This window comes from Zonotrichia leucophrys, chromosome 2 (genome assembly GCF_028769735.1).
Source record: "Zonotrichia leucophrys gambelii isolate GWCS_2022_RI chromosome 2, RI_Zleu_2.0, whole genome shotgun sequence".
NCBI lineage: Eukaryota > Metazoa > Chordata > Aves > Passeriformes > Passerellidae > Zonotrichia > Zonotrichia leucophrys.
Window position 1 is genome coordinate 46,023,678 of NC_088171.1, and position 13,225 is coordinate 46,036,902.

The 13,225-nt window shown below is 35.2% G+C and overlaps 1 protein-coding gene across 5 annotated transcripts in view; it reads left to right on the forward strand.

Moving 5' to 3' along the window:
• ULK4 (unc-51 like kinase 4) overlaps window positions 1-13,225 on the forward strand; it is a 211,559-nt gene that overhangs the window by 141,338 nt on the left and 56,996 nt on the right. For 4 of the 5 annotated variants that reach the window (XM_064704836.1, XM_064704838.1, XM_064704840.1 and 1 more), the window contains exons 33-34: window positions 5,567-5,733; window positions 8,956-9,054. In XM_064704836.1, coding sequence (XP_064560906.1) covers window positions 5,567-5,733; window positions 8,956-9,054 — 266 coding nt within the window. Of the gene's footprint in view, window positions 1-5,566; window positions 5,734-8,955; window positions 9,055-13,225 lie in introns of those variants that run through there. The other variant, XR_010439137.1, reaches the window with a different exon arrangement.

Here is a 13,225-nt window from a genome sequence, read left to right on the forward strand (position 1 = left end):
GAGGGAAGGACTGCCTGCTCGGGCACCATTGGTGAGTGCCCTACATTCCATGTGTGTAGAAAAAGCTGAACCACTCTTCCCACAAAGGGAAGCTCTGGAGAGCCTTGACCACTTCAATATGATAAATTCAAATTTTGTCCCTTAAACATAGTGACTCTTTCTTCAGTCATAAAATGTCCAGTCATTCTATCAGGGCTAGGAATAGACTAGCCAAAAAGAGTCTATTTTGCAAATAGACCATTTGTAAAATTTTCTTATTTAGGTACTATTTATTTTTAAGATCAGAATATAAAATAATTTTCGGGGCAGGAGTCATGCAATTGATCTGCTCAAGAGCCAAATAATTGTTTTTCCACTTGATGTAACATTCATAACTCACCAAATCTTGAAAACATTGGTGATCTAATTTTCTATTCTAGCTTATTCTTACCTCAACATTATTATAGTGGTAACACAAATAGTTCCTAAAACATAAGCAGTGACAAATAATAACATTAAAAGCAATGAACCTTCTTTTAAAAATTCCATTACCCTAAAAATACCATTTGCTTTATGTCACCTATTTTCAGTTCTTCAAAACAAGAAAACTTAGGTAATAAGGCTGTGATGCAAAGAATGCAAACTAAGTCCCAGATTTATGTAGGTAAATAAGGTTTTATGAAGAATCTTTATGTCATCATGAAGTATCTTAATTGCTCAGGTACATTCACTCAATCCTGTGTGAAAGAATCAGTCCTGTGTTTCTACTTAGCAATATTTTTGTGTTTCACATTGCGATTTAAAATACTGTAAAATATGGTTTCTATTTAATCTGTCCATATTGTTGGTCCACTCCATAAATAAAATAAGGAAGAAAGGTCTAATGCATGTGCATGTGGTAATATCCCTGGGGAGTCAGTTGTGTAGGTGTGGTACTAATGGAAAAAGAGGCTCTCCAGAGAGCAATGTGCAGAGGAACAAAGAGAAAGCTTTTTGCTGGACTGAGGGTTTTGCTGCTGGCTGCTTGGCTGCACGGTGGCATTGTTCAGAGGCAGTGCACCTGCTCTAACGTTTTCTTCAGCTGGAAGCAGACAGGTTGAGTGCTCTAATTGCTGGTAGGCATGAAAGGATTGCCTAGAAGATTACTTCCTAGGCTGTGCTTTGATGTTTCATATGATTTGGAAGTGAAGATTTCTTTTCCTTTATCCGTCTTACTAATAGGTGAAAATAAAAAAATCTCCTTTCAGCTTTCATTCCAAAGGTATCATGGTGCATTCAGTGTGATTAGCTGTATCATGGGCCAAAAGACTCCTTTTATCTTTTGAAAGGTGTATAAAACACAAGCATAGTCATCACAGTCCACATTCATAAAGCACTATTAGCTACATGTTCAATTCATTGCAGGGGTCTCTGGGCAGGAGAAATACTCTGCTGTAAACACTAGGTTTGTCAAGTGCTGTAAATCTATGACTAGAAATTTTGGATACAATCCTTTTAATATGTATTATAAATTTTGGACCACAGTTAGAAAAGGTTCTTTGTATAATTCCAATTATGGTAATTTTTAAACACAATAATTCTAATACAAAATGCAAGTTTTGCCTTATTTTTCAGAAAAATTGAATAGCAGAGAACTGTAGTGAAGCTTGATAGTTTCAAGCTTCCACTTTTCTTTGTCCTCTTTTTACAGATGACATGACTAATGCCCTATGAAGTCTTGTACTAAATTCAGATTATAACTAAAGCTACAAACAGTACAGTGTGATATAATTTGTTTGCAGAAATATGCAAACTAATAGAGTAACAAAAAACCCCCTCTGTAATAGGTTAAATTATAAGGTTTTATTTAATTCTCTTACTAGGAAATACCTAGCTGAAATAAATTATAGTGCATTACTTTCACCCATGTAAACTGTCATTGACTGCTTTCTCTTGACAGGGTGAGCTATTGCCAACATACTTGGAAGCACTAGAATACTTGATTGCAGGTTGCTTGTCCAGGTAGAACAACCTTCCTCAACTGGATTTAAGTCTCCACTATGATACAGATTTTGTATTCAGATTCATCACTTCCAAGGTTCAGGAGTGCATGAAGTGTGGGCCTTTTCAATCAGAGCCTATTTCACTTTCCAATCAAGAGTTGAGAATTTATGCATAAGAAACCTAGGGCTGTAATATATGACTCTGAAATACAGTGTCTGAAATTTTTAAAGATGTATACTGGTTGAGGCTTTATTTAGGAAATTGTCATTCTTTAATCTGTTTTAAAATTTGGGAGAAAACCTTCAACGTGTCTTCTGAAACTTTGAGATATGTATGCGATTTTTGTATTACGATTTACTGAGTTATGAATTCAATTTCCTTTTTATAAAATTGCATTTTTTTTCAAATTATCTGTTTTGCAATTCAGTATTTTAAATGCTGACACATGTCAGTCTTGATCTTTATAGCTGCATTTTGAGCAAACTGGTTACAGTGCCAGTGGTCAAGGCCATTCGACTTCTATGGAGTTTTGTCACGGTCACTGTAAATTACACTGGCTTCCCAAATTTCTCTTCTGAGCACAAAGTGTGTGTATTTTGTTTTGTGGTATAAGCAAAGAGTATATTTATATGTCTACAACTGGGGCCTCCAATTTTCATTTTCTGACATGATGAAGTATTTAAAGAGTATGCCTGGAACTTATTTACTTGGCCAAGAGGTCAGTCTGTTGCTTTTAGCTGTGGAACCAAGTGTTTGTGAGGTTTCTGTATGAATCACACAGCACATGAGGTGCACCAGTGTTTGGTTCCAGACATCTTTATTACAAAGTTTGGGTGTGCTAAATTTTCCAAAAATATTTTAATCCAAGAAATTTTTTCCCCACAAAATTTTCAAATTTGGCTTGCATATCTTTGTACATGTAGCCCTGTGTGAGCATGTATCTACCTAAATGAAATTCATTAGTTCTGATGTTTTAGTAAACTAGGTACATGTGAATGTCTCAGGTGTTTGGAGGCAGGAATGCTAATACACAAACCTTTAGGATGTAAGAAAATAAAGAAAATAAAATCTAGGTGATTATATTACTCATGTCTCAATGGATGGGTGTCGCAGACAACTTTTATGAAAAATCCTTTCCTTAGGATTTTTCCTCCTGAGAAGCTGAGAGGCCTCAGGAACAAAATGTAAACATTGATTATCTGCTGCTGTGGAGCGCAACAGGTGGATCTGTGATTGGTCTCATAGAGTTGTTTCTAGTTAATGGCCAATCACAGTCAGCTGGCTTGGACTCTCTGTCCAGGGCAGAAGCTTTTGTTATCATTCTTTGCTATTCTATTTTTAGCTAGCCTTCTGATTAAATCCTTTCTTCTTTTAGTATAGTTTTAATGTAGTATATATTATAATCGATCAAACCTTCTGAAACATGGAGTCAGATCTTCGTCTCTTCCCTCACCCAAGAACCCCTGTGAACACTGTCACAGATGGGGGGAAAGTTGAGTGTCTGCTTCACCTCCTTGTTCACCGAACAACAGAAATGAGTCAGTTCTGACACTCAGGCTGGTACAGCCAAGGGAATAAGCAAGTGGTTCTGTTCAAAGCTGAAAGTGAAAGGATTGCAGATCACAGTCATAGATCCTGGTGTTCAGTTCAGTACTAGTCAATCCCATTGTTCACTCCCTAGTCAACCCTGTTAGTGTTTTAAGTGACTACTGCCTGAAAAATTCTTAGTGATGATCTATCCATGCAATGCCTGCTTATGAAAGTGGCCTTCTCAGCCATCATCTCCAAGTCCTACGGGTTATTTGTAAGCCATCTGGAAAGAATGGGATGACTCATTCATTTTGATGTGGCTATGGGTTTTGTGGCTATAGACAGAGAGAAACAATGTGTACTTGGTCATATCCCTCCAGGCAATTTTTCAGACTTCACTTTGATAGGGACCAAGTTTTACTGGACTGTTTGCTTAGGTTTATTCTGATTTAGTCTATTGAACATAGTCAGAGACTAACCACAAGTTTTGTGTTGGGTAGACATGTCTTTTTTCTTCTTTGTGGGTATTGGTGACATCACTTATATGTGTCATTGCCAGATGCATGCTATCTGATTTTTGTATGAGGTGTTCAGAACTGCAGCAGACATTTCACTCTAAAAAAGGAGAAGGAAATTAAATGTGTGAGATTAGAATTATTTCATTTTGAGAGCTTGGTTTATTTAGACAAAATTTCAGGAAATTCAAAGCTTGTCCTGAATAAACTGTTGTGAAAGTCCAATAAACTGTTGTGAAAGAGTAATGCTAGTAAATCATAAAACTACAGATGTGAGATAGAAGCAGAGTAAGAGTCCTAATGACCTAGAACCATAACTGTATTCTAAATGAAATGTATTTAATTTCCTTAGGAAAGTATTAACAGTGAGGATTAGGAGTAGAAAATATTTTGTAGGAAGTTTAGTTAATTGATAGAGTATCTTTCAAAGATAAAATAGTTCAAATCCCCAGAAATTTAACTGTTTTCAAAAATGGAATGGTGTAAGCACATAATGTCTTCTACAGTGCCTCATGTAAATCATGTGTTGATGTTTGTAGAAATGTATACAATGACTTTTTAAAAGAGAACTTGTATAAGAACACTATTTACTTCATTGAAATCAGTGAAATATTTAAGACTTTTTTTGACGCCATGGAGACTAGAAGCTAATATACTGATATACTGCAATGTTACTACATATGTGCAGCCAAGTTAATTTCCAGTTTAAAAGATAGTTTGCAAAGATATTATGGTTTTGTTAAGAAACAACGTATGTTTCATCCCTTATGAAAATCTGAAAGAAATAGACTAAGATCACATCTAATGAACTCAATCACTTGGTATTTGAAAATAAGAAAGATTCTGAATTGAATCGATATTGTCTTGACTTGGATTATATTTTTCTGCTATGTCAATTGATTTGTGGCAAAGGCAAGCTACAGGGGCTGATGCTATTGAGTTTCAAAGGAGCTTAAAAAAACTCCTTCAAAACAAGGAGATATTTTCAGGAAAGTTTTTACTACCATCAGTAAAACAAATCCTAATAACATTTGAATGTTGTATGCAGTGTTTAATTTATAATGCTCTTCTGAATGTATTCTTTGTTAAGCACAGCACTGTTTAATTCTCTAATTAAACCATATGAGTCAGTTCTAATTTACAGACCAGTGGAGAAACTTTAGGCTCAGTTAAGGAGTATGGGGTTCCATCTTGAAATATCACTTTGTAACAGCCTGTAGAAATTGTTAAATTCTCCGACTAGGGGTTTTGTGAAAGAGACTTGTGACCATGCTGCAGAAAATTTTAGGATTAAAAGTAGTTTTTAATTTAATGAATCCATGCAGTGAGCAAATCTGATTGTATCTATTTTATTCTCTTCATGGGCGGGTCCAAACAAAATAGAAGAGGAGGTTATTATAGTAATGGAGAAAAAGAGGAAATGTAATAAATATTCATAAAGTATGTAAAATTTGCTTTTGTCATAATCTATTTTATCTAGGTCACCTTTCACGTTGTTCTTGTCTTGATAGCCTATTTATTTTTTCTCTTTTTTTTTTTTTTCCTGACTTTCTACCTAGGACTGACTCATCACATCTGTAATCTCCTAACAGAAGCTGTGGCCCTGTACTTGGAGGCAGATGATAAAAGGAACACCAAGACAGCAAATGTACTGCTTGGGTCCTTACTTGACATTTTGCAATACATGCTGACATATACAGCAAACATTGTGCGCCAGACTTTGCAGGTATGGGATTTACTCATGGGAACTTGACTGTCTTAAACAATTTTTTTGATAACTTCCAATTATCCTTAATAACAAGACTCCCACTATTCTGATTTTATGGAACTTCTAGTGTAATGAAAACTCAATTTGTCTTCCAAGTTACTGTTTGAACCACTGCAAGTCATGGCATTGGTGGTGCTTCCTACTCCAACAATGACATCCTCCTCTTTAAAAATGGAGCACAAAATCCAATTCAAAGAAATTTCACATAACCCTCATAGTAACATATGAAGGAAAATCATTCATAATTTTTTAGACATGATATAAATCTAGCAAATTGTGCTTTTCTTTTTAGATCATCTGCCAAATTTTGAAGTTAGTCAAGTGGAAGTGATTTCTGTATTTACACTGCAAACAACATGTACTCTTCGTGTTAGGTTTTTAATGTTCTTGATATTATTCACTGAAGAACAGATACTTGTCAGGTGAAATATTTCTAAAGGACAGAGATTCAAAAGATTGCAGATGGGTTGTAATACCTTGCAGGATATGGCTTCTTTAATCCCCAGAGTCCCTCTTCTATAGGTTGGTTGGTTGGTTTTTGTTTTGTTTTGGTTCTGCGTTTTTTGGTTTGCAGGGTTTTGTGGTTGGGGAATTGGGTTTTTATGGGGGTGGTTTATTAAGTAATCTTAATGCAAAAAGTTGCTGCTGAAAATTGAGCTTTATTCTTTTTTCTACGTTGATTTACACAAGCAGCTGTGTTATCAACCACATTTCACTGCGAGGTGTTTGGTTTAGATGTGTGATGGTGCAATATCTTGTGTTTTTTAAGTCTTCTATTAGCAGGTTCTCTAATGATATTTTCATCTAAGAATCACTTCATAGATCAAATTTTGTAGGCTAATTTCTTGTTGTCATATTTTTGGCATTGCTCTGTGTAATCATAAAGAGCTGAATTCTGTACTTATGCTCCATACAGCAGTGGAGAGGCAAATTGTTCTGGAGGACACATGAGGGGAGAGGATCTTGCACGTGAATTGGTAATATTGAATTGATGGGTTTTATTTAGATTTAAAATTAAATCTGTTTGTTCAAAGCCAAATTCTGTTCTGGCTTTACTTGAATACAACAGTTGATTGATGCACTGAAACTCTAGCTCCAGTTTTGTTTATCTCTCATCACGGTAGTCTGCTTTGCTCTTAAAGTCTAATGAGTAACAAGGAGCAGCCGAAAATAGAGTTTTGAAACACAGGTCTATGTGTCCATATATTAATTTTACAGTGGTGTTTAGTGTCTTGACAGTACTCATCACAAGATCCCTGAGAGTTCAACATCAGTACACATACTGTATTGAATGGTGGCCATTGACTACACAGTTTTCCACTATTCACGTGTCACTAAATGCATCACAAATATTATTCTTGGACTGTTTTTGTAGAGATATTTTGAGTAAGATACCATTTAAATCAGAACTTGTAAAACAGAATCAAATCTTCTTGTATTATCCATTTCTGAGGCTTAAGTTTTCTTTTACAGATGGCAGGACCTTCACTTGAATCTTTTTTATTTTACTATTTTATGTGTAAAGTGATAACCTTATCCAGCTGCGTAGGCAATACATATCACCAGTTTTCCATTGCACTGAAGTACTTCATGCTGGATGGTGCTGATAACTGTATCCAGGTTCAGAAGAGTTCACTCTTTATGGTCCAAGTACTTTCGTATTAATTTGCATGTCTGTTTTGGAGAGATTTTGTCATATGTCCCAGAGGTGATCCACATTAGCTGAGAGGAATTTGAAATTTCAATTTGATGTATGAACTCTATTTGGTGACTCTGGCACAGGTTGCCCAGAGAGGCAGCTGTGGATGCCCCAGCTCTGGCAGTGTTCAAAGCTATGTTAGATAAGACCAGGAGCAACCTGGTCTGGTGAGATGTGTTCCCTCCTGGGGATGGGTGTGGATGTGAGTAGATGATCATTAAGGTCCTTTTGAACCCTTTAACATTCTGTGATTATATCATTCTACAATTTAAAGTAGGTTTAACAATGCTATAGTGTGTATCCTTCATATAAATATGTAATTTCTTTAGTGCTGTTGTTCATTCTCTTTCCGAAGACACTAATATATAAAAGTTAAAGAAAGTAGTCAAAGATTCCTGATGGAAGGTGTCTATCCTCTCATCCATGTACTAATGAGAAAAAGCTGTTTTAAATTTTGCTGAATGAAAGTGGCTTACTTCCCTTTCTTCATTAATATAAACATTCAAATTTTTGTCTTCTCTGCACTTTTTGTCCTTCTTGAACTTCAGCATTCCAGGTCATTGTGGTGAGTCCCAGAGATGTTCATACCAATGTGACTTATTGCCTGGAGAAGCAACTTTTCAATTCTCTTTTATTCAGAAATCCTTTCCAGCAGAAAGGCATTATCCTTTCAACTCATAAGTATCAACAGTGGAGTTTGAGCAGTAGTGGCATCTGTCTCAGGGAACCTGTTCCTCTGTTCACTTAACCAAATGAAAACCTCCAAGTATTACACTTGGACAGTGATTTTTAGGATTGAGCTATAAATGAAACACAATACTAATTATTCTTAAATGTGTTCTTTAGACAAAATGTTTATTTTTTTCTTTAGCAGACTGACTGTATAGGGTCATGGTTCAAAGCTAGTGCAAGGTAATGACATTAAATGAAAAAATCCTGCAAGACAACCTTTCAGGTCATAAATTGCACTGCCTGTAATAGTAGTGTGTCTTGATGATGTGGGGATGACAGTGGTCATGATTACAAGTAGTACCTGATCTTATTACTTGAAAACTTTGTTATTCCTATTTCAGAAATAATTTAAATTACAATGTATTGTGAATATTTCAGGATACAGAGTAAGGCAGGCAGGGAAAATTGGACACTATTGCTGAGAATGCTAAATTTTCAGTCACCTTGATTGTCTTGGTTTGAGTATCTTTGCACGCACACTTTATTGCATTTTGCTGAAGCAATGTCGTGCGGGTCAGTATATTCAGCCTGTACAGAATGGCACGACAGCATGGGTCCCTTTGCTTTGTGCTTATTGTCACAGAGGGAGCATCGCTGCTCATTGGCAGCCCAGGAATGCTTAACTAGAAATGATGCATAAGTTTCCTTCAAACTTCCATTCACACTTGGACCACTTAATGGACCTAATTTGTTCTTCATAACAGAACTATCACCAGAGTTGCTTTTGATTTCTTTTCTCTCTTGTTAAGGCACAGAAATCTGGGGCAGGAGGAGACACACAGGCTGCTGAAGACCTTCTGCTTATCAATAAACCCCTGACGGACCTGATTAGCCCGCTTATTCAACTGGTGAGAGTTTGCTTGTTTGTAACCTTATGGAATGTTGCTGAAGTTGGAATTATGCAATTGAATTGAACATATTAGAGCTCTCTTTACTAGTTTTTAATTGTTTACAAACTCCCACCTAGTACTCTATCACTTTGTAAGTTACCAGTAACAGTGACTTGCAGGTTACCAGTGATGTCAGTCTGTTTCTCCAGAGCATAGAAGTGGGGTGAGGGGTGGACTGCAGGTTCTCAGTTTGGATGCATATTTATATAGCCAACATTTGTCCTTCAAAATGGACTAGTCACCACTGCATAGGGAAAGGATGGCATTCAAAATTTGAATCTAATAGTACTACTTCCTTTAGAGAAGTCAGTAAATGCAAAATTGGTTTGTAGAGAGTGATGCATTTTAGTATTATTTTCTAGGGTTTGAGCCTTCTGAGTTTTCTCAAGGGTTTTATTTCAACATTATCATGAAGGATTTATGAGTGGGAGTGGTCCCTGTGAACTGTAAACATCTTTGAAGTGTGTCTGTTTAAAGGCAGTCCTTTCCAGGGCTTACTAGATGTAGAGCACTGCATTGAAATCTCCACAGAGGGCCGCATTATGCCCTAATGCATCCCATAAGCTCCACCTCTGTCATACTGAGATCTATATTTAGTCTGTGTGTAATGGTTTGTAGTAGAATGCTTCTTGAGCTGGACAGTGCTTTTAGAGGCTGCATCAGCCTGTAAGTCAACATAAAGCCATTAAAATGTTATGTGAGAATTTCAGTGTATCACGGTATCCTTTCTGGGATATTTCACTTAGAGGTGTTTCAGATTCACTGTGTTCTCTTCCAGACCCTTTTTTTTTTTATTAAATAGAGGATTTCAGGTTTTTTGTGATGTCAGTACTACAATCCTTCTATTATCTTTAGCACTGTCTGTCATCTATTTTAGGGAAGTGTGTGATTCCTTTTTTATTAATTTTTGGCATTATGCTTGGTGCTAAGTCCTCCTTTGATGGATTTATTTAAACCAGCTATTGACAAAGGCTTTTTGGAAATGTTCTCTGAATGACCTGAAACAAAGTGACTGAATTTCAACTATTTAATATTTCATCCTTATAAATTATTTTAATTTATTTTTTATTGATTTTTTAAAAACTGCCAAGTATGATAAATAGCATGAGATGAAGAAATGCAAACATTAATTTAAAATGAAACTAGTAATAAGTTTAAATTATATTAACTTTTTAAAGAACAGAAAATTAGAGACCAAGCTTTAACTCAGCCTATAACACCTGGAAGTTTTGTATAAGTTTTTAATTAAAGGATAGGATAATTGTATAGTTAGCATGTACTGATTAGATTGTGACTTGTCTTTGTATTTAAGAAGCATGACTGTAAATTACCAGTAAGTTTTGCTTTGTTCTGTACTTCTGCAGATTCTGGTTTTTTTCAAATGCTTATTTTAAGTCTTCTGATTTTAACATACAGCTAAAAGGTAATGACCACCACTTCTGCTTCTTTAGATAAACAGACACATACATACATACATATTGTCGTTTTGTTTTGGTTTCAGTTTTCTAAAGATTCTGTGAGTGAGATATTTTTCTCTTGTTTGGATCTGTGAAAGTTATTTCAGCTAGATTTGTTAAATTTGATTTTTCAAATATTTTTTTCCCACTGCTCTATTAAACATTTCCTGTTAAGCTTGGAAGAGTTTGAGCAATGGAATAATCATCTTAGCATTTAGGAATCACTTGTTTGAAATGGTTTATGCTCTAATCTCTTTTAATAGAAATAGATTATTTGTGAAGTCTAGAGTAAGTCTCAAGATGTGTGTGCTCCCTGCTCCTCAAATGCCTCAGGCCTACCTAAACTGAAATTCTGTGAAGCTGCCAGTGGTTGTTCTCTGTATTCATTGAGCTGTGTGGGTATATAACCCCTTATTGGTGTTTTGAGGCATTCAGTTCTTTATGAACTTGATTTTCTAGAGATAATGTAGGACTTACATTTTGAACTAACAATTACTTTAAAATATTGAGTTAAAATTATTTTCTTGGCTTTGCTATTTCTGCCTTTCTTAGCATATTTATAATATCTTGTACTCACTTACATAGTTTCCTAGTCACATTGTTTCCTAGTTCCTAGTTTGCTAGACACATTAAATAATTGTTTTCCCTCATTGAAGTGTGTATCCCTCAAGTAGATTATTATTCTGTCTCTCATTTACTTGTCTTTTTATTTTGCTCAAGTTCTATATGTTTTTCTCTCTCAATAATCCCTCAAAAAATCAATGTGAGTTAAACTTCATAATGTCAAAAACTTTGAATCAATTTTTCCCTTGTGTGGTTGTTATTTAGTCTGTCACTAAAGGCATAACAAAGCAAGTTCCAGAAGCCTAGATTGCATTTAAATGAAACTTCAGTGATTTAACAATGCAAAAGAATAAATAATTACAAACTATGTCAGGAAACACTGCAAAAATGCAGAATTCAGTATTAAATCCCAAAATCATTGTGACTATAATTGATCAATAAGACGAAAAAAGTTGAGCATTTAGTCTTCTCCTTGGCAGTTTTGTGTTTAAAAGTTAATTACACTTAGCTTTGTTGGGTAATGTTTCTTTGCTTAACATGAATTTAATTTGAATATTATTCTGAAACCTGCAGCAACTGTAGAGCATACACAACACCTTCTAATTTTTGATGTGCCCATTATACTGAAAAAATTACTTTTGAAATCACTTCAGTGAGGATTTTCACAAAGTTTCAGAAACCATGCCGGTGCCTCTAAAAAGGAATTTTGTTTTCTGTAGGTCCTAGATTCAATTCCTAGGTGTAGATCTTCCAGTCATTTCTGGAGCCTACAAGACTCTGGGAGAGAACTTTTTTTGACTTCTGGTAGGAGTCTTCCTCACTATAATATTACCAGGAAAATTTGTACTTGATTTTCCATGCTCCATGTGTTACCATTGAACATCCAGTTAGTCATGTCCAAATGTGAAGAGGATAAATATGAAACCTCAGTGCACATGGATGATTAAGATGGTCTTTTTTAGGCATTTTTTTGTCTCTGTATTGCACTGGTGTTAAGGCTGTGCACAGACTTCATTTTCAGAGTGCATGAAGTTATTTGCTAATGAGTAATGAAAATAACTGCAGAAGAACGATTACTGGAGAACTTTATTTCATATGTCTTTCTCTAGGCATATAGACTGTTCTATGGTCAGAGTGGAGAGTCATATGTTTATATGTTATATTTGAAGTATTCTCTTATACAGAGCTATCCTAAAAACCAAAAATCTCCCAACAAACACACCAGGGAAAAGAAGAAAATGTTATTACATGCACAGAATTTCAGAACGGGGATTTAGTTTCTCAGCAATTAGCCCAGATTAAAATGAAGTGAATATATATATATTTTTTTTTTTCACTTAGGAGAATGCTGCTAAGTAAAAAATATAATTTTTTTCATTTAAAATGGTGCATATTTACTAATAAGAATAGCACAGTAAAGCTAGCAGATTAATAATGATGTTTTGCTTTTACATTTTGTAAAACGTTTGCAAAATCATCTTCCCTATAGATCCCCGTGGTGTTTTCTTTACAGCATGTTCTGTAATCACATTAGTGATCTAATGAATATCTATCTCTTATTGTAATAAACTCTCTATGTGTATAACCTCATTAATGCACAGAAATAGTGTCCCCTCCGGGTAATCCAGGCAGGCAGTTTCATTGTAGCTCTAAAATTAGATGCTGTAACAATTCCAACGGTGTGAAAACTGCCACTTCAGCTCAAATAATCACACGTTTCTTGCAGTGCTTTGCAATTCATGAACACACTGCAACTCAGTTTAAAATGATGGAATTTTTGAGAACAGATTGCAGAAATATAGATGTGCAACAACAAGAAACTTCCTGCTCTTTACCACATTAACTCTAAAATACACAGAGCAGGTTCCATCTAAAAAGGAAAACAGAATTTTGTGTTATAAGCTTGTTTACAGGAAGTTATAACATGGCTATAGAAATTAAGCAAAGAGTAATACACTGCTTTCATCACACAGAAGTCTTGTCATGAGGTATTATTTTAAAGTAAGTGAAAAATAGATCTACAGTTTTCAGTTAGAGAATGGCAGAATTTATGACCTCAGCTCTTCAGTAATTTATTTTAAGGTGCTAGATTCTCTTCAAGCTATGTA